The sequence below is a fragment of the Lissotriton vulgaris genome, chromosome 11 (genome assembly GCF_964263255.1).
Source record: "Lissotriton vulgaris chromosome 11, aLisVul1.2, whole genome shotgun sequence".
Taxonomy (NCBI): Eukaryota; Metazoa; Chordata; class Amphibia; order Caudata; family Salamandridae; genus Lissotriton; species Lissotriton vulgaris.
In genome coordinates, this window is record NC_141699.1 from 727,019,926 (window position 1) to 727,045,841 (window position 25,916).

General features: G+C 40.4%; 1 protein-coding gene across 1 annotated transcript in view; it reads right to left on the minus strand.

Moving 5' to 3' along the window:
- LOC147683395 (unconventional myosin-VIIb-like) overlaps positions 1-25,916 on the minus strand; it is a 1,214,266-nt gene that overhangs the window by 266,037 nt on the left and 922,313 nt on the right. Inside the window, exons 33-35 of the mRNA XM_086943813.1 lie at positions 24,305-24,431; positions 23,207-23,376; positions 15,819-16,000 (exon numbers count right to left, since the gene is read on the minus strand). Coding sequence (XP_086799939.1) covers positions 15,819-16,000; positions 23,207-23,376; positions 24,305-24,431 — 479 coding nt within the window. The remainder of the gene's footprint in view (positions 1-15,818; positions 16,001-23,206; positions 23,377-24,304; positions 24,432-25,916) is intronic.

Genomic DNA, 25,916 nt, shown 5'->3' on the forward strand with positions numbered 1-25,916 from the left:
GTTGTGCTGCTGAGAGGGCTGCTACTCTGTTGGACCGCTACTCTGAAGGAACTGCTGCCCTGCTGTGCTGACCTGGTGCCTGCTGCTCTCTTACCTGGATGGGAAGGGCTGGACCAGAATCTGTTGAAACCTAAGACATAAAAGTAACGCAAAGAGCTAGTAGACTGGCCTCCTGACTAAAGCCTAAGGGACAGTAGGCTCCAAAAACTGAGAACCCAGCACCTGAACTCGGCCATCTGTGAGTCCTACTCTGCCAAGCGGTGCCATCCCAGTCCTGGATCCTTGGAAGTGGACCCAAAGGTGCCCATCTGTTGAATCAGCAAAACCAACGCATCTCCTCTGCTTGGTGTGAGTGTTTGATTGGTTCAGATGCTTCGTCCATTACCACCCCCTTTTGTACCTCTGCTGAGCGGCGCAATCTCAAGCAGAACCTACTCATTGCCTCTGCTGGAAGGGTTCACCTGATGCAGGGACTCCGCATTGACGCCGCAGCCCTCAACAAAATTGTTGCATGTGCAAATCTTTCCCTGCAGCAGGCCCTCGTATGGCAGCCTCACAGCTGTTTGGAACTGGTACATCGCCTCGACTGCAAGCCGCATCCTCAACGCCGCACTTTTCAGAGTAAGCACTCATTGTCTGGCTCCTCGACAACTTCGCAGGACCTCGCATCACAGCTTCGCAGCACCTCGGAACCAACGCATCACCTCGGCTGCGCAACCCATCCTCAGCTCGGGATCTCACAACATTCTGCAAGAATTTTCCTATTTTGTGTTTTCACTTTATTAGTGTTTGAAGTGCTGCATAAATAATTTACATATTGCTCTAATTTAAGCCTGACTGCTCTGCTCCAAGTTAGAAGAGCGTTGAGCATAGGTTAATCTAGGGTTTGCTTGTGCATCACCCCAACAAGGATTGTGGTTGCTGCTTGACCCGGTTTCACCCCCTCATCCAGTAACCCAATTTCTCACAGTTTCAAAATAAAAATCTTTATTTTTAAATTTAAATTTTTATTAAGCAGTTCTGAAGACTACAAAGAAATACAGTGCCCATCAAAAGGGAAAACCTTCTCAAAGTGCACAAATGTATGTATGTACGATATGGAAAATGCACAATCTTGAAATGCCCTAATGGTCAAGTATGGTACATAAAAAAGAACTAATAAATGAAAAGCATATAGAAAATCCAGAAAATTATCGAGTATTGTTACAAGTAATGAATCCCACATTCACAACAGTCCGATTGAAAGAGAACTATGCACATTTTAAATATATGTATTTCTAGTAATGAATTAGATAAATACATCATGGAAGTCAACTGGTATATGTATTCTCTCAAAAAAATAGTTTAGACAAGGAAATCCAATGTTAGCACACCCTACCATTTTAGCGCACCTCTAATGAGTGTTCAAAAAATTTACACATCTGAGGGTTGCAACATCAGAGTTTTTCCCTTTGAAGCATCAATCACATTGGAAGGCAAGTGAATGATAGGAAGATTTCTTTAAACTCATGTGTCCTGTTGTGCCTTTTCAATGATCTTTCCATGTACTTTTAACCTAGTACAGTTGTTGGTACAAAAATCCCCAGCATGGCTTGGAATATTTAAACCACTATGCCCGTTAAGTTTTCTGATTTGCTTTATGTTTTCAAACCAGGAGAGTTGACAATCTAAGACCCAAGTGGAGGTGTTCCACCTTTGTGTTGGGTGGCTGAAAAGCTGAGGATAGCTCTCCTGAAAGGAGGTACACCCAAAGTGTACCTCCAACTAGAGTTAGGATGACTACTGCCACCTTATACTAGCCTCTGATGTGACTGTCGTGTTTGCAAATGACATATCAGGGATACAGGCTATGAGTAAAGTTTTGATAGTAGAATTATCTCTTCATAAGCACTTGGTTGTAAATCTGTATAGCCATATTTTCTGAGAAATGAAATGTTCAATTCTTCATTAACAAGGTAATGCAAATAATAGATTTATTTATGTTAAATTTAAAATTCAGAAAAGGTCTATTTCATTTTTGTACTTTTTTCTCAATTCTGTTCATCAAACAAGCTAAAACTGTATTCAAAGTCATAGGAAAAGCTTTATAAAATCTGGACTATCATAAATGAGTGAGCAAATCTATGAATAGTGGAGTCCCATTCATCATTAGAGTAAGCCTTCCTGAGAATATCCTATGTTTCCCTAATCCTAGTAAGACTAGGAATAGAAAAGGAAAGCAATGATCCAAACTGCCGCATACTCTCTACCTTAGCCTTCCTAATCGACTCAGCTATGCTCCACAAGATCCGACCTCTCAATGCACCGTTTATTGACTTTACAAACGCCTTTGATAATATCCCAAGAAGCTGGCTCTGGGCAAAGCTAAGGAAGTGGGAGTTACCACTGCACCTTTTGAAGGCCACCTAATCAATATACAGTAAAACATGGGTGAAAGTTAAACTATCAAATAACTGAGCAACCTCAGGGAAAATCTATACAAACAAAGGATTGAAACAGGGCTGCATCCTTGCCCCCTTAATTTTTAATGTGTATATGGCAGACATGAAAAGTCATCTAGCAGTCCCAAGAATGTGCCCACTCCATTTGATGAAGCGAAAAATACGTATCTTACAATACGGTCATGTCACGGTGATACTTGATAACACTCAAATTTGCCTCAAGGGGTCGCTTGATGCGCTTGTACAATACTGTGCAGTAAATTATGTTACCATCATTCTAAAGAAGATAAAAACAGTGATCTTTGGCAGAAGCCTGATAAAAAAGGGTGTTTGGGTCATTAGTGGTTCAAGATTAGAAAGAGTAACACACTTTAAATATCTTGGCATTATGCCCAATGAAGGTGGGGGCAGGAAAGCTCTGCTAGGCTTCTTCAAATCGATGGTGAAACATCTGATATGCAGGATGGGGCAACTCAAGAGAAGTCTTACATGGCAAAACACCAATACACTGCTGACAGTGGTGGCAACTAAGCTGATGCCACAATAACATATAGTGCAACGGTGTTTAAGGATTAACTCTATGAGTGGCTAGATAAACAATGTATCTGCTATCGCTGTCCATTGTACTCCCAGCCTGCACTAGCCAACCTCAAGTAAGACTGGAATTTAAATTAACAAAGCAGGAGCACCTTCTATGGGGGAAATTCTCAGAGCCAGGCTCCAAATGGGGTCCCCTCTTGGCAACTTCTATTGAAGCCCTTAGTGAGTGAGATTTAATAAATAACACCTTACTGTGGAGAATGACAGCAAATCTATTAATTAAATTGGCAAAGATATTTTCATGGGATCAGGACCTCAGGGATCAAAGAGGTAAATTTCACAGCAGCTGAACTGCTAATCTCTACATCCCAGATACTCTACCTGAATATTTGAATCTGCCCCTCCCAAACCATGCAAAGTATACACTTATGAAAATGTGCTTTGCAGTTCTTCCCAAACCTGAGAAAGATCCATTATACTGCAGTAGCTATCGTCTGATTTCCCTTCTGAATACAGATTCAAAGATATTAGCCACCATTCTTGCCAGAAGACTCAAACAAGTGATCTCTCAACCTATACAAAATTTGCAAGTGGGATTCATGCCAGACAGAAAGTCTCGTAACCATTTACGCACTTTGGCTCATATACTCTGGCTTGACAGGGATGCTGGAGAAGAAAGAGTAGCCTTATCCTTAGATGCAGAGAAGGCCTTTGACCATATTGAATGGAGCTGTATGTTCTGTACATTACATAGGTTGGGATTAGGTAATGAATATATCTCTAAGGTCAAATGGTTATATGAGACACTGTCCGCACAAGTGAATTCTAGGGGTTTCCTTTCAAAATCTTTGTTAGCACAAGGAAGAACCTGCAATGGTTGCCCTCAATCGCTCCTTTTATTCATTCTTGCGTTGAAATGCTGACTGTGGCAATAAGACAGTGTTCACAGATAGCAGGCATTCCTACACTGGCAGGGATCTCAAAAATACTTCTATATGCGGATGACATATGGCTCACACTTACTGATCTTCCTACTTCACTCCCAACACTCATGTCTACCATTTCTTGCTTGTCCAACATTTCTGGCTACAAGGTCAACTGGAATAAGAGTGAAGCTCTCCCATTGTCCAGGGGTACAACGAAAGCAGCTATTTTCAGCTATAATTTTTAATGGAAAGTGTATCGCCAGAAGTATCTTGGTATTTTTCACAGGTTTAGAACGTATGATTCAAGCTTACTTAGGTTCACTTATTGCAAAATGAGGTTGGAGAATGAAAAATGGTCCCATCGTAACCTACTCTTTTGGAGTAGAATACAGGTAGTAGATCTTTGAGACCTAGACTTAACATTTCCAAACCTGATTGCTCACAGGCGATATGAGGGCTTTCATTTACCATGCATTCGGCATTACTATACAGCCCTTCATTTAACTCAATTGGTTTATCATTGGCCCAGACAGAATGAACTCCCACTATGGGTTCTTATTGTACGACAATCTGTACAGGCAACTTCAGATTTACAAATGTTTTCTACTGATAATTCACCTGCTTTGTAAACTACCAACCCTATTATTCAATTGATGGTTAAGATTTGGATACAGGCCCACAAACTCCTTAAGAGTAACTCGAGACTACATAAAAAGGCTCCCATATGGCATAAAGCTGATATTAGAATAGGTAAACAGACTATTTCCTAGGATATATAGGAGAGAGCAGGTATTCTAATGTTGGATCACTTACTCACTTTAAAAGGTGAGCTTAAAAACCTTTGAAATGCTCCGGATAGAATGTCAACTCCCTAGCTCCCAAGAGGGGAAATACTTACAACTAAAACAAGCTCTGTTTTGTAGACTAGGACCTTATCTGTGGCTACTTGAGGATTCTCCAGTGTTATATTACTTAAAAATGTGGGGTAAATTCACAGGAGCAATCTCTGGATTTTATAATCTCATAGTGCATAAACTACACCATTGCCCATTACAACTTCACAATAAATGGCAAGGGTTTAAGCTTATTCCGATGAGGAATGGGTGGATGTTATTATTAAGGGTGAGCGCAAAATCCGTTCCGCTCGCGGATTCTGCGGATTTTCGGTAAATCCGCGATCCGCGAACTCCCGCGAATTTAATGAAAATCCGCGAAATTCGCGAGCGGCGGATTTGGGGGGCAAAAGTTCAAGCCTGTTGAACTTTTAACTATGTTAGGATGGCGCCGGCAAGCTGCCAGCGCCATCCTAAAATAGTTACTAAGTTAGCTTCAACAGGAAGCACTAATAGATAAAATAAAGCAGGTGCTCGAGCACCTGCTTTATTTTATCTATTAGTGCTTCCTGATGAAGCTAATTTAGTAACTATTTTTGGGGGCAAAAGTTCAAGCCTGTTGAACTTTTAACTATGTTAGGATGGCGCCGGCAAGCTGCCAGCGCCATCCTAAAATAGTTACTAAGTTAGCTTCAACAGGAAGCACTAATAGATAAAATAAAGCAGGTGCTCGAGCACCTGCTTTATTTTATCTATTAGTGCTTCCTGATGAAGCTAATTTAGTAACTATTTTAGGATGGCGCTGGCAGCTTGCCGTCGCCATCCTAAAATAGTTACAGCAGCCCATAAATGTGAGTTTTGTTGAGGTTGGGCAGGTGTGCGTTCTCCCCATATCTATCGTCGAAAATTACCTATGATGCTTGATGGAGGCCGTTGCATTATTGACTTTCACGAGCTCAATCCCTGTGCAGTTCCTGTGACCACGAGCTTCTCTGATCCGTGCCTGTCCTTTTATGCACACAAGAGGCATGTGAACTCGAGGGACCCCGGTGCTCTTCGGTGTGATGGCAAAGTTAATCAGCCCCCCCAAAAATGTGAGTTTTGTCAAGGCTGGGCAGGAGTGCGTTCTCCCCATATCTATCGTCGGAAATTACCTATGATGCTTGATGGAGGCCTTTGCATTATTGACTTTCACGAGCTCAATCCCTGTGCAGTTCCTGTGACCACGAGCTTCTCTGATCTGTGCCTGTCCTTTTAAGCACACAAGAGGCATGTGAACTCGCATATAAGGCTCGCCCGTTTGGCCCCTCCCCACACACTAGTGGTGTGCACCGTCTTCGCACCCTTTACCCACTTGATGGACAGCTCACTCGAGGGACCCCGACGCTCTTTGGTGTGATGGCATTGTTAAGCAGCCCCCCAAAAATTTGAGTTTTGTCGAGGCTGGGCAGGTGTGTGTTCTCCCCATATCTATCGTAGAAAAATAGCTATGATGATTGATGGAGGCCTTTGCATTATAGACTTTCACAAGCTCAATCCCTGTGCAGTTCCTATGACCACGAGCTTCTCTGATCCGTGCCTGTCCTTTTATGCACACAAGAGGCATGTGAACTCGCATATAAGCCTCGCCCGTTTGGCCCTGCCCCTCACACTAGCGATGTGCACCGTTTTCCCACCCGGCCTTTACCCACACAATCCGCAAAATCAGCGAATCCACAAATTTGCAGATTTTGCGGATCGCGAATTCGCAAAATCTGCCCATGCTTAGTTATTATGAACATAGATTAAGGAATCAGGGAGGCCAGCATGAAATGTACTCTCTTCTAAATTCTTCATAACTCGTATTGGTCACAACAAAAACTCAAGACAGCAGGTTCACACCGTTCTACCTGTTGGAGGTGCCCACAGGAGGGTTGCGATATACTACACATTTTATTCCAATGTCCAATTTTGAAGGACTATAGCCATACGTGTCAATTCCTTTAATGGGAAAATGTGTTCTACTACATGATGTTACTGATCTCCTAAATCTAACAAACCATATGAGACGATTGATAGGTATTGTAATCACTGTAGCAAGAATTCGGATATTACGACATTGGAGAACACCACAATGTCCCACACATGATGAATGGCTTATTGAAATGTATACAATTGCATTATATATTAAAACTAATTTACAGATTGCAGGGTAAGGTTGGAATTGTCATCCAAATTTGAAATCTTATAAATATAAAATCCTTAAAACTGATTTTTTTTAAATTTATCCAGATGAGGAATTTCATGATGAAAAAACAAAGGATAATAGAGACATACTTGTTAGTCCAGGCCATCAGACGTAAGCAGTGGATTGGTAGGATTCATAACCTCTTATTAAATACACAGAGAGATGATCTAGAGGCCCAGAATATAAGATGGAGGAACTGATTGAGCAATCAAGATATACTCATAGAACAATCAATTGATATGGCAGGGAAAACTTTAATATCAGCCAACCTAAGAACACAGCATTTTAAAACCATATTTGATTTATATCATACCCCTTCAAAGATGATGAAAAGGTGGGGGCTTAATGATGGGAAATCTTTAGATGTGGGGCAGACTTGGCTGATATTGTGCATATCTTTATGCGTGCGGGAAGTTAACTCAGCTTCTGGGCCATATAGAAAAGTTCCTCTCGGAAATCCCTGGAGAAGAAATAAATATCACACCATCCACTATGCTGATGGGCATAAGGGAAGATGTGTGACTAAGGGACATCCAGCTTTTGAATTTAGATATTTAATTTTTATTGCAGTAGTGGTGGCCCGTCTTTGTATAGCCTACTCATGGCTGCAAAAGGAAGCCCCAACTTTTGAAATCTGGAGAGCTAGATTATTTTTTTATTTTTAATATGGAACATAGTTTATATGCTCTCAAGGGAACACGGAAACTAAGTTTGTCAATCTGGGGGCCTGTGATTAATCATATGAAGGAATAATATGAAATTATTTATATATTGGTGCCTAGTGTTTGGCTATTAGGGCTCTATTTAGTTTGTATGTTTAAGGAATTTATATTAACCTTTTTGGAAAAAATATGGAGTTTTATATGATGTATACCTCATCTGCAATATAAATTTGTATGCATTTACAATTTTGGATTGCAATAAAAAAAAGAACATTGGAAATCTTTTCTAGCTAATACATATTTTATGTGTGGTCATTTTTTCGTCTCCTTATTAATTCAATATCATCATTATTTATATTCATGCTGTTGTTGTTATCATTAGGACTATTGATGCTTTAGCCATTAACACTGTTGTTTTAATGAGGACTTTCGGTTCATCTATTGGAAATTGTTGAGTTAGTAGGAATATATCCACTTGAAATGTTATAATTGTGGATATGTATGATATTATCTCTACTATCTATAATGTATGGTTTCATACATATTGTATACTATCTACATCATCTCCTCCCTTGTCCACCTTTTCTATTTCTTCCTTTCCAGGTTTTATGAGTATCTGAGATATTGTATCTTTTGCTATCTGTATCGTGATTTTTGTGGTTAGAAATCTGAAAAGTTAACATTTCATAGTCATTTATTGTGTGGCCATTATTTGATTTATTGTTTAATTCCTTTTTTGCATTTTGGCCTTATTCCCCTAAGGTGCTTTTGGTATGGTCACAAGGAGGGCGAAGGTGATACACAATGCAGATGGTGCGGAAAAACGAAAGAGTCTATAATACATGCGATCTGCATCTGTGAAGCTCAGTAACCTCTAAGGTGCGTTGGCCAATATTTTGAACTCTAAATGTGAGGAAATGTTGGGCAGCTGCCTTAACTTGCTTAAAAGGAGAATTATGACAGCTATCCCGACACTTTCTAAAATTTAGGCAGCAATTTAAAATGTTTATGATTGCTTTTACATTGGTAGCTTTTCCTCAAGGAGTATTTTGACGTCTGTGGCTGCAATTGGTAATTTTAAAATGATGATGATTGTTTTTTTATTGCCCGCCATTTATTTCCACAGACCACTTTGATTTCTAGGGCGGCACCCTACAAGCACAGAGCACTTTTAATCAGGGGAAGGCCATATTAAAGAGATTGAATAAGGATAATGCCCAAGAGGTGGACTGGACATGATGGGCCCCGTCTGCCGGTGGAATAAAGGTTGAAAGAAGCCACAGTTGGCAGACACCATCTGCCACCCCAGGAATGACGGAATAGGAAGCACATTTATCACTGAGAATTTTAGAATATGGGGCGGCCCCCGATTTCCATGAATAATGTTCTGGGTGAGGCAAAGGTAAAACGCGTACATCGGACAATGGGGGGTGGGGGGGTTTTAGGGTCTAAAAGGGGATTACAATCTTGATACTTTTATGGAAAAAAGTCAAAACACATGGATAACAATCTGTTCAAAGGGTGCTCCTTTTTATTCAAGATAATCTTTAAAAACTGGCACACAGCCAACCCGTTTTGTTCCCGATTTTTTGCCAGATGGAACTTCGTCAGGGTTCTTCTGTGTAAAGCTGGTCTGTAGCAGTGATTTCTTTATTTTATTTATTCATTTATTTAAAGAGTTTTATATAGCGCTGGCTAGACCCGAAGGTATCAGAGCGCTTTACATAAGAATCAACAATGTAACAGAAAAAGATCAACAATTACATAATACATCAAAAAACATTGGGAGAGGAGAGAAATGAGAGAGAAAAGTAGTGGAGGGGCCAGGGGAGGTGAAAAAGGGAGGATAAGGGAAGAGACAACAAGGAGAGACAAAAGGAAGTCTGTCTAAAAACCGACTGGGTAGGTGATGACCAAGGAGGGAATCCACGGCCCATCTCCCCTATAGCTAAATCAGGTATCTCCATCGGGCATCAGACAAAATAGTTCAGTCTCAATACATTGGGACAGGAGAGACGGAGCAACACAAATAGAGGGAGGATGCGGGAAGAAACGACAGGAGAGACAAAACGAAGTCTGTCTAAAGACCGAATGGGTAGGTGACGTCCAAGGAGGGAATCCCCCACCTGTTTCCCCTATAGCTAAACCAGGTTGCTCCATTGGGCATCAGACAAAATAGCTAAATCTCAATTGACAAGGAAAAGTTCACAGATAAACAGGGTGGGGACTAAGGGCCAGGACAGGTGAGGGCAAAGGTCAGTAACAGGAAAGTGGAGAAGAGTAGAGCGGGGAGGGGTAGGGGGTATGGGGAGGAGGGAGATAAGGTCAGGAGATTTGCAGGAGGGTATGTTGCGGCCGACATTTTTAGGCAGGTACAGGCAGTATTTCAGGAGTGATCTCTGTGTGGGGTGACTACATCGCAGCTTTGTTGTCTCTATTGTGGCATGGTGTATTATTTACTAAGTCTGGCAGGTAAGTCCAAGTAGTCTGCACCACTGGCCATTATCACAGCACTCTCGCTCCAATAATTATAGAAGAAGGAGATCCAGTCAACACTGTATCCTCCAAGAATTTTATTGAAATGATGGTATACTGTATGTACTATTAGTGCAGCGTATTCTCCAGGGGCAGCATGATAACCGACAGCAAAGCGTTGATTAACTTGAATAAAAAGAAGCACCTTTTGAACAGATTGTTAACCATGTGTTTTGACTTCACAACAAGTGCACCTTCCATTTTTGTCCTGAAAACTTGGCGATTTCTGACACCTCCAGATGGCAGGTGTGGGGAGTGATTGTACCATTTTTTTCCAAATTCATTGTACATGTGGTCAGGATGTGCTTGACTTTGGTCTGCCGTTTGCCCTTTTTCTGTAAAATTGATTCTATTTCCTTTTTAAACACAGTTTTTTTATAATATCTGTTAAGATGTAATGATTTTAATTAATTGGACATCAATAAGCTTCATTCATTCATTCATGCTGAAGATTATAAAAAAGATTCTCCATAGCTGATAATTTTTTATTTACTGCATACCAATCCATTTGACATTTAATAATACTGGAATGAAAATGTTCCTAACGGGAGACTTAAAATAAAAGTTTATAAAACTTTATAAGTGAACCAATTTTGTAGTGTCTGTCTTTCTGACCCAACCTGCCAATCAGCCTGTATGGCTTTCAATTTCCATGCTGTGCTATGAGAGAACTGCTTGTAATTTATTTGTCACAGTCATGATTTTCATAAATATTACTTGAGGGATAAGGGCTTGATTTACAGTTTGCAGGATGGGTTACTCTGTGGTTATTAAAGGTGCTTAATGATGTAATGCACTTATAATAAGGACAGGATATTCATCATGTATGCTGATGGAGGGTAAACACCCATTACAACAAATCTTTTACCACGACTACTATCACCCCTTATACCAGCACAACGCAACTACCATTACTCCCCAATGCCATTACAACTCATTGCATTACATTTTATATGCTTTTATCACGCATGCTTTTACAACGAAATTTGTTGTAAATGCATGAATGGTAAAAGCATACGTGTTTTATATGTAAGTATAAGGTAAGTATACAGTTTAGGTTTTGGGGTGTAGGGGTAAATGTTTTGGGGTTCAGGGGTAATTTTAGGGTTAAGGGTATGTTTGGGTTTTGGGGTACTGGGGTATTTTTAGGGTTCAGGGTGGGTTTGGGTTTTGGGCTAAACAGGGTATTTTTAGGGTTCAGGGTGGGTTAGGGTTTAGGGGTGTACATGATAATTTCAGGGTTCTGGGTGGGTTTAGGTTTTGGGGTGCTGGGGTATTTTTAGGGTTCAGGGTGGCTTTAGGTTTTGGGGTGCTAGGGTATTTTTAGGGTTCAAGGTTTGTTTGGGTTTTGGGGTGCAGGGTTTTTTTTAGGAGTCAGGGTAGGTTAGGCTTTTGGCGTGCAGGCGTATTTTTAGGGATCAGGGTGGTTTTGGGGTGCCATGGGTAATGTAAGATTTTAGTGGGTATGGGTATTGGGTGGTATGGGTAATTTAACAATTTTGGGGGAGTTTAGTCATTGGGATACAAATGGACATTTAAGGGTTTTAGGGGGTATTTTCAAATAATTAAATATATATATATATATATATTTTTTTCTCCCCAATGATGCGGCACTCAGCGTTTATACTTTGTCAACAACAATTCCTTTATTCCTCCAGCTCGGACCAACGCGTTTCAGCCATCACAGGCTTTGTTCACGGTAAGTGAGCTTTTTTCTATGTCCACTATATATCCCATTTCAAACAGTTATGGTGCATTATGGGATATGTGGTTCAGTTACAATTCAATATTTTTCAAATTGCAAATAGCAACGTTATTCAAAATATTTCCCATATTTACAAGCAAACGCTCTGCTTTACGCGCTCAAAGGCAATTTACTGTTACATATTAATTACATATGCAGACAATATTATTGCAGACAATATTAAGTATTGGGTGTAGTACCCACATTATCAAATCTCATTCAGCATATTTATCCAAATGTCTAAAGTTTCAGCATGTCATATTTTGAATATAGACGGATTATTCTGATTGTCCAGTTTTCATCATCATTATTGAACCGGATATAGTATCCAAATCATAGTCTGCAGTTAGAATGAAGTCAATATTTACACTAATTTACAATTATTCCAGATGTACATAAAGCTCCTCATCGAAGTTCATTCCTCTCGGCATCTTGGTCTTCAATCTGATTATGAATTTGGATTCAATTTGTCTTAGCTTTCTCAGTCTGTTTCCTCCTCGTTCTCCCAAGTTCACCATATGTATTCCAAAATAGGACATTGATTTCCAGTCTCCTTTTTGACATGATATCAGATGTTTTGCTGTGGCATATGCTAAATTTTTGTTCTTTACAGCTCGGATGTGTTCTAAGATCCGCTTTTTCAAGGCACAGGTTGTACTTCCAATATAACGTGAACCACATTTGCACTGTATCACATATACTACATAGGTGGAGGAGCAGGTGATCTGACCTTCAATGAGTGTTTTTTTACCATCTGATTCTTCATATGTGGTCGTATTCAGGCCAATTTTGCAAGCTTTACACACGTTGCATTTACGAAATCCATTTCGTTGATCAGTTAACCAATTGTTTGTTCCCCCTGGTTTTCTCGTTTTGAAATGACTCTTAACCAGGTGATCCTTTAAGGACATGGGTTTTTTATAGCTCATTTTTGGTCCGTCACCTATGATTTTCTTCAAGTCCGGGTCTCCTGAGATTAGATGCCAATATTTTTGGATTTTGTTCTTGATGATGCCACTCTCCTTACTGAACGTTGTCACGAATCTTGGTGCTTCATCAGATTTCTCTTTAGTTTTTTGTGACGACATAATCACAGATCTCGTTTTTAGTTCTGCTTTTTTCTTGCTCTTTTCAAGTATTCTTTTGTTGTATCCTCTCGATTTTAATCTTACTGTTGTTTCCATTATTTTCTTCTCAGCATCTTGTTCTACGGAACAATTTCTTTTCATGCGAATAAATTCGCCGTATGGAATACTTGCCAGCAGGGGTTGTGGGTGGAAACTTGTACCATGTAAGATGCTGTTAGTAGCTGTTTGTTTCCGAAACAGTGTGGTTTGCAGCTGCTCATTTTCCACGTATACTTTTATGTCTAGGAAGTCAATTTCCTTTTCACTTATCGAGTGAGTGAATTGTAACCCAATGTCATTGTTACACAACTTTTCAAAGTATTCCTGGAAATCTTTTTTGGTACCATTCCAAATTATAAACAGATCGTCAATGAATCGGACCCACAGTATTATCTTTTCTAGATCTGTTTGGTTTGTCGGGTCCCATGCAATTGTTTTCTCCCACCATCCCATCGTCACATTAGCATAGTTGGGAGAAAACGAAATCCCCATAGCAGTTCCACACTCCTGTTTGTATAGTTGGGTGTCAAATAGGAAAACATTATTGGTCAAGCACAGCTCAATCATCGTCATGAGCATTTCTGTGTGTCTCCGTTCTCCAATGTTACGTTGCTTCAGAAAGTAGTTGCAGGCCTCTAGACCAATGTTATGTCTTATCGAGGTGTACAGTGAAACTGCATCAATTGTGATCAATAAGTAGTTCTCATTCCAAGCAATATTATCCAGAATCTTTAATAGGTCCCCAGTGTCTTTAATGTATGAACTCATACTTTTGGCGATGGGCGCTAGGAACAGATCCACATATTGAGAGATGTTCTCTGTAATTAATATGTAACAGTAAATTGCCTTTGAGCGCGTAAAGCAGAGCGTTTGCTTGTAAATATGGGAAATATTTTGAATAACGTTGCTATTTGCAATTTGAAAAATATTGAATTGTAACTGAACCACATATCCCATAATGCACCATAACTGTTTGAAATGGGATATATAGTGGACATAGAAAAAAGCTCACTTACCGTGAACAAAGCCTGTGATGGCTGAAACGCGTTGGTCCGAGCTGGAGGAATAAAGGAATTGTTGTTGACAAAGTATAAACGCTGAGTGCCGCATCATTGGGGAGAAAATTGTAATGGGCCCTGATCCGGCCCCTTTGCAGAGCACCCGCAGTTGAGCGCCCGGTGCCTTTGGATCATCTTGGTGGAGATATATATATATATATATATCTATATCTATATCTATACATATATATAACATATTTCTATCATTAAATAATATATATATTTATAAATATATAAAAACATATATACATATATGTATATAAATATATATACATAGAAAATATATACATATATATATATTTAGCTTAACTACTTTTACAGAGTTATGCCTTCACCACGCATGCCTTTGCGTTGTAATGGCATGTGTGGCATATGTGGAATGAAAGTTTGCGGGGTGATTGTATCGCGTTGTAACATCACTTGCATTGTAAAAAATGCGGGTGATGATATGCGGGGTGATGTCATGCGGGAAAACGACATTTATTCCTGATGGAGTAACCTAGGTTTGGTATCTATAATTGCAGTTTTCTACTGTGGTATGTTCATTATTCTGCAGTGGCTAAACCTCTGGTATCTCTTTTCGAGCTTCAAACAGAACTAAAAAACCGAGTTGGAACAGGACAATAAGGGTGCTGAAGGCTCAGTGGCAGCTAAGCTACTTTACAGCCTCTGGCTATATGCTTATGTTAAATGTAATATTGAAAAATGGTTTCTTTGTTATTAGTGTGTTCTTAGCCCATTTTATTATTCAATACTATTGTAAGTGTTTCAAGATGCTACTTGACCCATAGGCAAGGCACTTCATGTTAACGTTTGTGCTACTTCTAACTTCTCTAAATAATGACTTTCACACTCACCCATTTTCAAGGTACTCAATATTTTAACCTCATGAGGATGAAGGGTGGATGCTGTCCTGCACTAATACTCATGACCGCTAGTGTCACCAGATGGACTGGGAGAGAGCTTACATTTACTCAGCCATCTTAACAACCTAAAGGTTATAACTGACTTAGACAGTTATTAAGGAGAATAATAATAATGCAATGACCAGAACGCATGCCTTCTACAACTGCAGTCTGCTATTGGAACCACTTCTCATTCTCCTACAAGTTGACACTTTTGGTGTCGATGAGGCACTGAATTATCTTCTTCATTATCAGTCGGCAGCACAGTGGCATCAAGTTGAGATGGTCACCAAGGCTTCGCATGGAACTTCAAGTAGTTTTATTGGGTCCTGTTATAGGGCAGTGTGTTATAATTTCAAGAGCTTCATGAGCCAAAGTATTACTTTGATTTAAGTCATTACATACTGTCAGAACGAAGAGCCATCTTTGCCGCTTCTTGACCCTGACAGTATCTTATGCAGGCATACAGGCACAGACTCACTGGCACTGATGGACTCAGTATATATTTCTCATTGCAGTGGGGCCCAGCACAAAATTGCTTTCCCTCTGAACCTCAAATGTACAACTGTGCAAAACACCAGAACTTAATGTATGTCTTATTGTAGCATGTGTCTGGCTGGATGTTTCCTTTATCTCAACTTGCACTGTATGTAAATACATGATTTCATACAAAGTCTCACTTACCTAGCATGCTGGCTGTATCCCATTGTTCAAGTCAATGGTATTGTAAGTCTGTTAGCAGCTTCAAACAGTTAAAAATGGTAGCACACTATAGTAAAAGGCCATTAAGACAATGAATGCATTGGTTATGTTGTCTTACCAGTAGTTGACTTGTTGGCTTGACCAATGTGGGGATGATGTCGATGGCTTGAAGAGAAACCAAACCTTTTTTACCACTTTTTTCATTCTCAGCTTGTATCCAGCCATGGTCGCTCTTCAGCTCATCGTCCTGGGTTATGATCAGGAGATCACCCTTTGAGAAGGTCAAGATGGCTGGGTCTTCTAACATAGGGCAAAACAAAGCAGGGATTACTCTGCTGGCACCACTTCCGCAATTCATCTGCAAATCTAGTAGTTCACACAATGGTTTCATAAACTGAAGATGAATGAATGAATGAAATTATTTGTAGAGCGCGCGATGGCCAAAACGGCTTCCTGGCGCTGGGAGCTCTAGAGAACCGAACAGACAGGCCAGGAGGTTTAGCGGGGGTAGGCCAGGGCAAACAGGAAAGTTTTTAGATCTGGGATAATTCCAGTGTGTTGCATCTCTGTTTAATATTACTTATACTTTGTGTGTAGACTTTCTCACCTTAATGGAGTCAGAGCACAGTACAATAACTACAGACAAAAAACAGCAAAAAGAGTTAGAGATGAGGGAAAAAATTAACGCAGATATGGGAAAATAGGGAATCAAATGCTCCAGCAGATTCCATTTTTTATTTTACAATTTCAAAACAAATTTGGGATTTTACGACTGCTGTTGATTTACTTGAACTGTGCACAAGCGTCCAGATGGAGAATCTGAATGAGAGAAGGGCAGAGTTAAAACATCACAGTGTCTATTTACTAAGATTTTATGCCATATTTGCATCACAAAAGTGACGCAAAACGATGCTAAATAATTTCTACCTATTTACTTTCCAGAGTAAACCCTGTTTTATGCTGGAAAATCACTTGAAAGTAAAGGAAAGCAGTACATAGCCCTGTTTTGCATTACTTAGTGCTAAAGGGGTGATGGAGCAGGATTTCGTAAAAAGAATCCTGCTCGACTGAACACCCCTATAATACGTACTAACAGTAAGTAGTGTGTAAACGGCAAATGTGCACATTAAAACCACATGTGGGAAGCTTAATTTGCAAATATGCACAAACTAATCAGAATTAATGTGTAAATAACCGGAAATGTAATAATCTTGTGTTTAGAATGGATTAAAGGGTTTAGCATGGAAAGGCTGCATGTGGAATTCGTAAAATGCATGGTGTGTGATGCTTTAATCTCACAAATAACGCTATTTTCTGCTTAAGCTATGCTAGGCTGACACGTTAATAATGAATTAGTGCAAAATAGGGTGGTAAACAGTGAGAATTGTATTATTGTTTCATTAATAAATGTCTATTTCCTGTTCTTTCAGTAATGAACGAGTGAGTCCTCCATGTTCTTATATTGTCCAAACTAGAGGGAGGGTGGATTTGTGTGAGAGCAAGAATCATGTGACCACGTAACTGAACTGCCCTGCTACGCTGAAAAAGCCTGACAAGGTGAAGGACAAAGATGTGGACTGCCAGCCAAGGCAGTGTCATCATGAGAAACGGAACCGGTAGTCACTGAATTTAATAAATTGTATACAAAATTGTAACATGTACTCATGAGGGATGTATGACGTTACAACGCATACATTAACAACGCATACCATTACAACAAAACTTTTACAACGCAAGATCCATTACAACCCATGCTAATACAACGCATGCCATTACAACGCAGATGCTATTACAACGCATGCCATGCTATTTACTTAAAAAATAGACGAGGTTTAGCATCAAAAAATAGTGCCAATTTCAGATAGGCGCTATGAAGGAGAAATACTTTAATTTCTCCTTTCTTTACCGACTTCGCATGTGTGCTGCATTGTACATCACACATGCGAAGTGGGAAAAGGTTTAAAGCTAGTCTAAGCATAGTATTTTGTACTGGAATGGTACCCTCCAGTACAAAGCCTATCTATGCTAGTCCCACTAAAACACCCTTGCACTATGGTGCAAAGGTGTGTTTGTGGCGCATGGCCACACATTTCTGCGCCAGCATTAGGGAAAGTGGGGAAGAGTGCCATATTCTGTAAATATGGCGCTCACAGGGTTCTCTCCTTTTCACGCAGCACAGCATTTGAGGCTGCTGCACTGTTCTATGTGACAAACTACTAAATCTGGCCCCAGATTTGCAGACGCCTGGGATTAGACTTACTGCAGTAACGCGTACCCCAAATCAGTCCTTGTCCTGCTCCAATAGAAAGTGTCCGCACTGAACTGCTGGACCAGTGGTGCAGTGGACAAAACAAAAGATGGACTGGAAGGTGGCTCCAAGTGATTGCAGTGGCTAAAACTTTGCTTGGAATGGACTCAAAATTCGGTCCCATTTCACCAGTCCCCAAATTGCTTGTTCAAAGATGTCAGTAGGGGCAGGGATAGCACACATTTATTTATAAGCAATCTATGACTGATAAAAGCTTCAATTACCACATTTTTATCTGGTATTTTAATAATTCGTGTAGAGATTTATGTCACTCTAACGTTATCTCAAAGTCCTTTGGGGGACAGCACAGATAAAAGAGAAACAGAGGAAAAGAGAAATAAATAAAAAAGATGGGATAATAATAATAACCTTTTTTAAGCAATATTTCTGGAAAGCACTTAGGGGCTTATTTACAAGCACCTTGCACCGCCCATACATCACTTTTCCCATGTTAAAAATGATGCAAAAGTGACGCAAGGGGCTTGTAAATCTGCCCCTTAGTGTTTGGAGCATCATTCTCAATTTGGAAAATTAGTATGAAATATTTTGCATTCAATGAAAGACTATACACCTCCCTCCCTCCAAACCTGGAAGGAGCAACCTCAACACCCCTGAGGACGTAGGTATTGATGGAGATTTTAAATTGTGTGTTGGTGAAAACACAAGCCTGTTTAAACGCTTTATATAGCTCATGTGTTCATCAATTCAGACCCTAGCAAAGGCTTTAAAAGAGGGAATGTGTATAATCTTGATCAATTCAACATTAAGGTTAACATCTTCTTATCGCAATAATAACTTTACCTTGTTCATTTGTTCAGAGGCTGACTTTAGTTTTTAAAATATAGGTGGCAATGTGCGTTTCCTCGGCATTGTGTAAATAAATAGAGGTCCAATATCTCTGGGAACTTAGTTGCTATCACTCTCCACATTCTGCCAGCGACTTGCTAGAAATTTGATGTTACTAGGGATGCCTCAATTATTCCTTGATCAAGCTAGCCAAAATAATTCAAGCCGTGAAGTACACCAGAATGTCTGTAGTGGGGATTTACCTCTATTCTAGTGAATTTGACCAACCACTGAGAACGAGCAACCTGTTTGCTGGATAGAACTGCATCGGCCGCTCTTGCAATACATGGCTTCCCAGTGCTTTTTCCAAATTCAGTTTACTGATGACCTACACTAATGGTCCAATGTGATTTAGAATAAATTTGTAAACTCGTTCAGATCCACAAAAACCATCCAAACACCGACTCAAACATCCATATCGATGTACAACCCCAAGCAGTGACATTTTCAATTGAAAAATGGCAGACCTATTGTCTATGTCAATGCTCACTTCCATGTGCTTTCAATAGAAATGAAAACTGCCTCCCACCAAATATTTGGCTGTGGGTTTCATTTGAATGACAGGCCACAGTTGAACTACAGCACTGCCCTATTTCCCCATCTTATGTAATCTAATAAGATAAAAACAAGTAGCATTCTCTTTAATAATGGAGACCTACAGAAAGCAAGTACCTGCTGGTACCTGCAGTTTTCTGAAGGTAGCAGGAATGATTGTATCCTTCTACACAAATTAAAAATTCAAATAACTGCAGAACGAGAAAGTGATTATCTGTCTACTGGCTGCAGCCAGCTGACAATTATAGGTTTGTCCCAACAATAGCATGTAAGACTAGACGCAGAATCCATCTGTATGGGAACTTTTGTAAGCCAGCTGTCTTTTTAATCTACTTTCTGGGCTCTATTGAGGTGCAAAACGCTTTTTGAATTAGTCTTACTTGTTAAGGCAAGGTAGTCATTGGCTTACCTGGTGGCCACTTTCCGTAGGTTTCACAATGTTCTGTTGAGAGCAGCAATGATGCATTTATTATCCCATGTTCTGAGCTAGTTTGTTATACATTAATTTGCAGATAATCATTCAGTTTTGTGTCTTCCATAAAAATAGAGACAGGAGGAGATGCCACCAGTGGCTCCCCTGCAGACTGCTTGCCCTAGAAACCTAGACTCAAATCCCAAATTCTAAATTTGGCCCAGACGTGTAATCCTGGGCAAACCACGTTCCCTGACTCTGTCTCATCCTGCGTAGATGCGAAATTTGAAAGAAACTAGAAGTGACTCAGTTCGGAGTGTGTGTTATAATAAAAAAAATCAATTTATGGTTGAATAAACTAAAATGTTGGTCCACATATAATATTGTCCACCAGTCAACAGCATCACACTCCAATCAAGGCATTCTTTCAATATTTTTATTGGTATATTTCAAGTTTTGGGAATTGTAACAAATGTCTATCAATGCAGTAATGTCATTTAATGTGCTAGAGATTCAGATTTCAAAAATAGTGAATTATTTATTAATCTGAAACTGGTATTTTTTTACATGCTATATTTTACCAATTCATGTGACCGTTCTGACAATGGCGCAACTTGCACTCTGACTCTTAAAACCAAGCAGAAACTATGACCCGACCCCGGAATGGTTCTCCCCATCATTTTTTCTCACCTTGTTTGCCTGCTCTCTCACTTCTTATTTATTTATTTTATTTGTATTTTATTTTTAAAGTTTTATATAGTGCTAGCTTGACCCGTAAGTATCAGAGCACTTTACATACACACAATAAACAGCAGAAGGATATTACATTACATAGTAGGCCGGGAGTAAGGAAGCAAACCACAGAAAAAAATACAGCATGGGAAATAAATATGCAGTGGATTGGAGGGGGAGAGAGCAATAGAAGAAAAGGCAAGAGTGACACAGTCCGGTCACCCACTCTTCTTGAATGTCTAGAGAGAGAGGAGACAACTTGGATAAAGAAGACTAGGTTACTTGACGTTGGTCATGAAAGTATTTGTTCAGGAGATGGAGTTTCAGGTCCCTTTTGAAATAGGAGAAGGAGGGGTTGCATCTGAGGACTCCAGGGAGAACGTTCCATATCCTGGGAGCGTTGCTAGAAAACGATCGGTATTGGGTGGTTTTCTTTTTCAATTTCGGAGGAATAAGAAGGAGTAAGTTGGAGCTTCTTAGTGTTCTGGATTGACCTGCTCTACTCAGTTTGTTATTTAAGGAGTTAGGGTCAGGAGAGTGAAGGGCTTTGTTTGTGATGCAGGCCAATTTATAAATACATCTCCCTTCCATGGGAAGCCATTTGATGCAGTTGAGAGCTGGAGTGATGTGTTCAAATCTTTTTACTCCAGATACGAGTCGAGTGGACATGTTCAGCACTGCTACTAGAGGGGCAAGGTGAGCTTTTGGAGTACCTGTAAGGATGGCGTTCTAGTAGTCGATTTTAGAGAGAACTAGGTATTGGACTACTGTCTTGAGGTCATTGTGGGGTAGAAAAGGTTTCAGTTTCTTGAGGCGTTTTAGAGAGAAGAGAGCACTTTTTGCAGAGTTTTTGATGTGAGCCTCCATTGATAAGTTCTTGTCAAGAGTGATGCCTAGAGACTTAACTGAGTCGGATAGGGCAAGGGGGCAGTTTAGGGCAACCAGATTCTTCAGCCACTCTTGGATTGGACAATGGTTACTTTTTGGAGAGAATAGGATTAGTTCCATTTTGTATGGGTTGAGCTTTAAGTGGTTAACGTAGAACCAAGTTTGTATCTCGGTTAGGGTGGTATTGAGGAGTTGGATGTCGCTGGGAGATTTGATCCGGAAATAGATTTGGGTGTCGTCCGCGTAAAGGTGGTAATTCACTCCGGCTTTTTTCAATATGATTGTAAGGGGCTCCATGAAGAGACTGAAGAGGGACGGCGAGAGGATCAAGATTCGCGGGACCCCAAGTGTGACTTTAGTTGGCTTTGAGAGACAGGAGTTAATTTTAATTTGTTGCGAGCGGTGTTGAAGGAAGGAGGTGAACCATTTTAGTACTGTGCCATTAATGCAGGCCCGTTTTGACAGGGTCTCCAAAAGGGCTGGTTGGTTTACTGTGTTGAATGCCGCAGATAGGTCAATAAGGATGAGTAGGCAGGCATCACCTTCATCTAGGGCCTTCTGAATGTCGTAGGCGACGTTGAGCATAGCTGTTTCCGGGCTACAGCCTTTTCTGAAACTAGATTGAAAGGTATCAAGGCGGTTGAACTTATCAATATGATTATTGAGTTGGAGGAGAACACATTTCTCCGATGTTTTTGCAAGGAATGGGAGGTTAGACATAGGTCTGAGGTTGTTAAGATCATTAGGGTCAGCCCCAGGTTTCTTGAGCATGGGTGTGATTTGTCCTAGTTGAAGGGAGTCTGGGACACAGCCTGAGGTGAGAGAGGCATTGATGATTTTTGTCCAGAAAGGGGAGATCGTGTGGTTGAGTTCTTTTATGACTGTGGAAGGGAGGGGGTCCATGGTATGGGTGGAAGGTTTTAGATTGGAAATTATCTTGAAGACCTCGTTTACCGACAGTAGATCAAAGTCAGACCAATGCGAATTGTTTTTTAGCTGGAGGTAGGTCTGGTTGTCCTTGTTAAGAGCTCTTTCCGAGTGGAACAGGGAGGTTGAAGGAGGGGAGGTTAAGGGGGAAGGGGGGTTAGCAGTTTGTAAAAAGGATTGATCAATTTTAGAGACTTTATTGGTGAAGAAGGTGGCAATTTCTTCACATCGCTCATTGGTGGCTTCGATTTCTTGAGAGGGAGTGCAGTTAGTTTGACTTTTAACAATTTTGAAGAGTTCTCGTGGTCTGTTTTTCACCCGATCTAGTTGGCTGCGGAAAAAAGATGTCTTTTCGCTGAAGATGTGTTTTTGTATGACCGTCGAGCAGATATAAGATGTGTTAGGTGCAAGGACGAGGGGTTTTGTCTCCAAGACCTTTCAGTTTGTATGAGTTGGCGCCGTTCATCATTGAGCTCCATGTTAAACCAGGGTTTTGATTTGATTCTCCTCAGTTGTTTGAGTTTGAGAGGAGCTACTTGGTCTAAGACCTCTGTCATTCTTGAGTTGAAGTGAGAAGTGAGGTCAACTGCCGTCCATGATGAGGGATGGAGTTGAAGATGGGGATGAATCTTGGCTTTAAGTTCGGATAGAGGTATTTCTTTGATGTTTCTGGTTAATAGTTTAGGTTTGACAACACAAATAGGTTGGAGGCTAGCAATTGTGTCAATCTTGAACAGAATGAGGTGGTGGTAATGGGAGTAATCTCTTTCCCTTTCCCATTATTACATACCTTTCTTCATAATATTTCACGTTTCATCTCTATGCCTTCAATAGTTACCTTGCTTTCCACTGTCCTGCATCGCAACAGCATACTGTGACCTCTGCTTGAGTCCAGTCAGAAACAAGAGCAGCAGCTCGGAGATGTCCACACTGTGTGGAGATGTCAGCACATACTCCTCCCCCTGCAGGGTGCTGAGTGTGAAGGTCTGCCCGAATGCCTTTACAGCCCTAGCAAGTAGAAACAACATGAGTATTCGGAGAGACGCACCTAAAATACAGTCTCTTTTAGAAGGTTCTTGGAGCCATGAAAATCAAAAGCAGTATGATCAGGTCAAATCACATAACCTGTCCCAGCGGTGCTATTTAGCACTGCATTGAGTGGACAAGCATTGGCAATGTCTACTGGTCTAGCTTTAAAGGAATGTTGCATGGCAATATGACTCATTACAAGTAAATATAATGAGAATAGGTTTGTGTTGGTGTTTAAGCAAAGAACTGTAGAATAAGATTGGTGTAGGTTAAAAGGTCCAGTGTCAGTTGCATTGGCAAACCAGATCTAAAAATCCATGACTGCACTCCTCCCATCTGTACCGCTGCCAGAGAAAAACAACATAAATTATCTAAGATACTTTCATAGAAAGTCAGTGTCAAGTGTGTGACCCCGAAAGCCCACGCTTAGGCAGCTGGATAAATAAACAAACTGATCACAGTGCCTGGAGGGCAAAAGCTTTTTTTGTGGCAGCACACAACTTCTACCCAATCAAAACATGTACTCCTGGCTCCCATCATGTAGGAGGAGCCAAAGATCCTCTCTAGTAATGATCCCAAAATTGTCTGGCGCCAGCTGAGCTGTGAAGCCAGACCATAACAATAGCTCTGCCATGCGCTCCATTTGATTTTGTGTCTGTAGTATTGTTTTGTGATAGGAAAAATCACTGTTCATATTTTGTCCTTTGTAGACAAAATACGAATTCTGATTTTTGCTGTCTCAAAATAGCAGTCTCCTCTGCTGAAACAAATGGAGTATTTTTGCACTGAGGTACTGTGTTTTTAGCACCATGTTGCACACTGCGCGCCTGTGTTCTGTTTCGGGGCACTTCTTGCCATGCTTTATGGACATGGACTTACCTTAAAACGTACCGATCTTCGAACTAACCTTTTGGTGTGAACTCCCACAATTTCTGGAAAGGTCAAATTCAGGAGTTTCTTCTCAGACTCATCAAGGAAACTTACACCTTTCCAGTTGATGGCCACAATGAACTGGTTTTTGGGTAGACTGGGACCTGAAACGAGAATATGATACAGCAGATTCGATTTCTACATCAGATGCCCGAAACTGTTACTGTACAAAGAGCAAATTTCACAGACTTTACAGTTAAATAGGAAGGTTGATGATAATAATAATAATATGAATCAGTGAAAGAAGGGACTGCCATTAAGCTGCTCTGTGAACCGAAATGTCTTTACGCAGTTAATGGATTAATTTGCCTTTAAATCGGTCCTGGCTTGAAGCCGTGGGTGCACAGAAAATTTGGAAGAAGTGGTTCCAGGTTCTCTATGGAGGACAGGTTAGTCCGGCTACCTATTTACACAGGGGGGCCTTGCAGTTGTCATGGCTACAAAACTAACACACATATACCTTCTCTGGAGATGCAATCAAGGCCTGACTATGTCAAATGTAGCCCAGCAAAATGTTGCAATATTATACCCATATTTCATCAAACAGAAAGAGAAGGCAGAGAGTGCCAGCATTCAATCAAGCCAAGCATTTTGAATCATCTAAGAAAATGGGACAATTGTATGATATGTACAATTGGTTTGGCAATAGGCTGTGCAGAAGATATATACAGTTACCATGGGTCAGAAGTAGAGTTTAGAATGATGCTCTACCACTCTAGCTCAACACAGCATAATGAAGTGGTCATCCTGGTAGCGGCCATGTCATGTCACTACTGAAATGTACCCTCTGTCCAGAGCACGACTGTGTGACTGTCAAAGAAGTGTGTGTATGTGGCACATTGAAACAATTTATTGCATACTTTCAATGTTTGCAATTCTCATACGGAGAACACCTGGATTTTCTTAAGACATTTCTTGTTAAGGATGTAGAGTAATAAAGAGGCAGAAAACATTTTCCCTGCAAAAACTGAAGCAAAAAGTCTATATAAGAATCAAATGCAAACCTTTGAAAGCTACAGAACAATCAATTATTGGGTAACATCATAAAGACGTAGGCCTAAATTGGTATAGAATCAAGTCAAGCAATTTTCCTCCAAAAATCAGGAGACTTCAGCGAATGGCAAATATAGTGGGACAGCATGTTAGCCATGCTTAACAAACTGATTTGCATGATGCTAAACTCAATTTAGCCTTGCACCATGGTGCAAAGTCAAGTGAGCAGTATCTTGCTTGAGTTTTGTACCTGAGGTACACTTTTCAGTACAAATTTCTTTGCACACACCACCGCTCCTTGCTCAATATGAGTAATTTTCATTAACACATGTTTTACCTTATGTGCCTTGCTTGCACCAGTTTTTTCTTCGCCGCTAGAATGTCATGCAAGGTTGTGCTACTTTGCGTGAATTTAGTTGATCTGGCTTTACGTGGGAACCTAGGTAGTTTTGCCAAGTTCCCCTCCTAGTTACAACCCAATACATAACTTAGCAGGTGTTTGGCACAACGAGACCCAATGGCACATAAACTTTGTGCACAGACGTTGAATGTAGATGAAGGTTATGGGTGATATCAGTTCAGTTCAGTTCAATCTA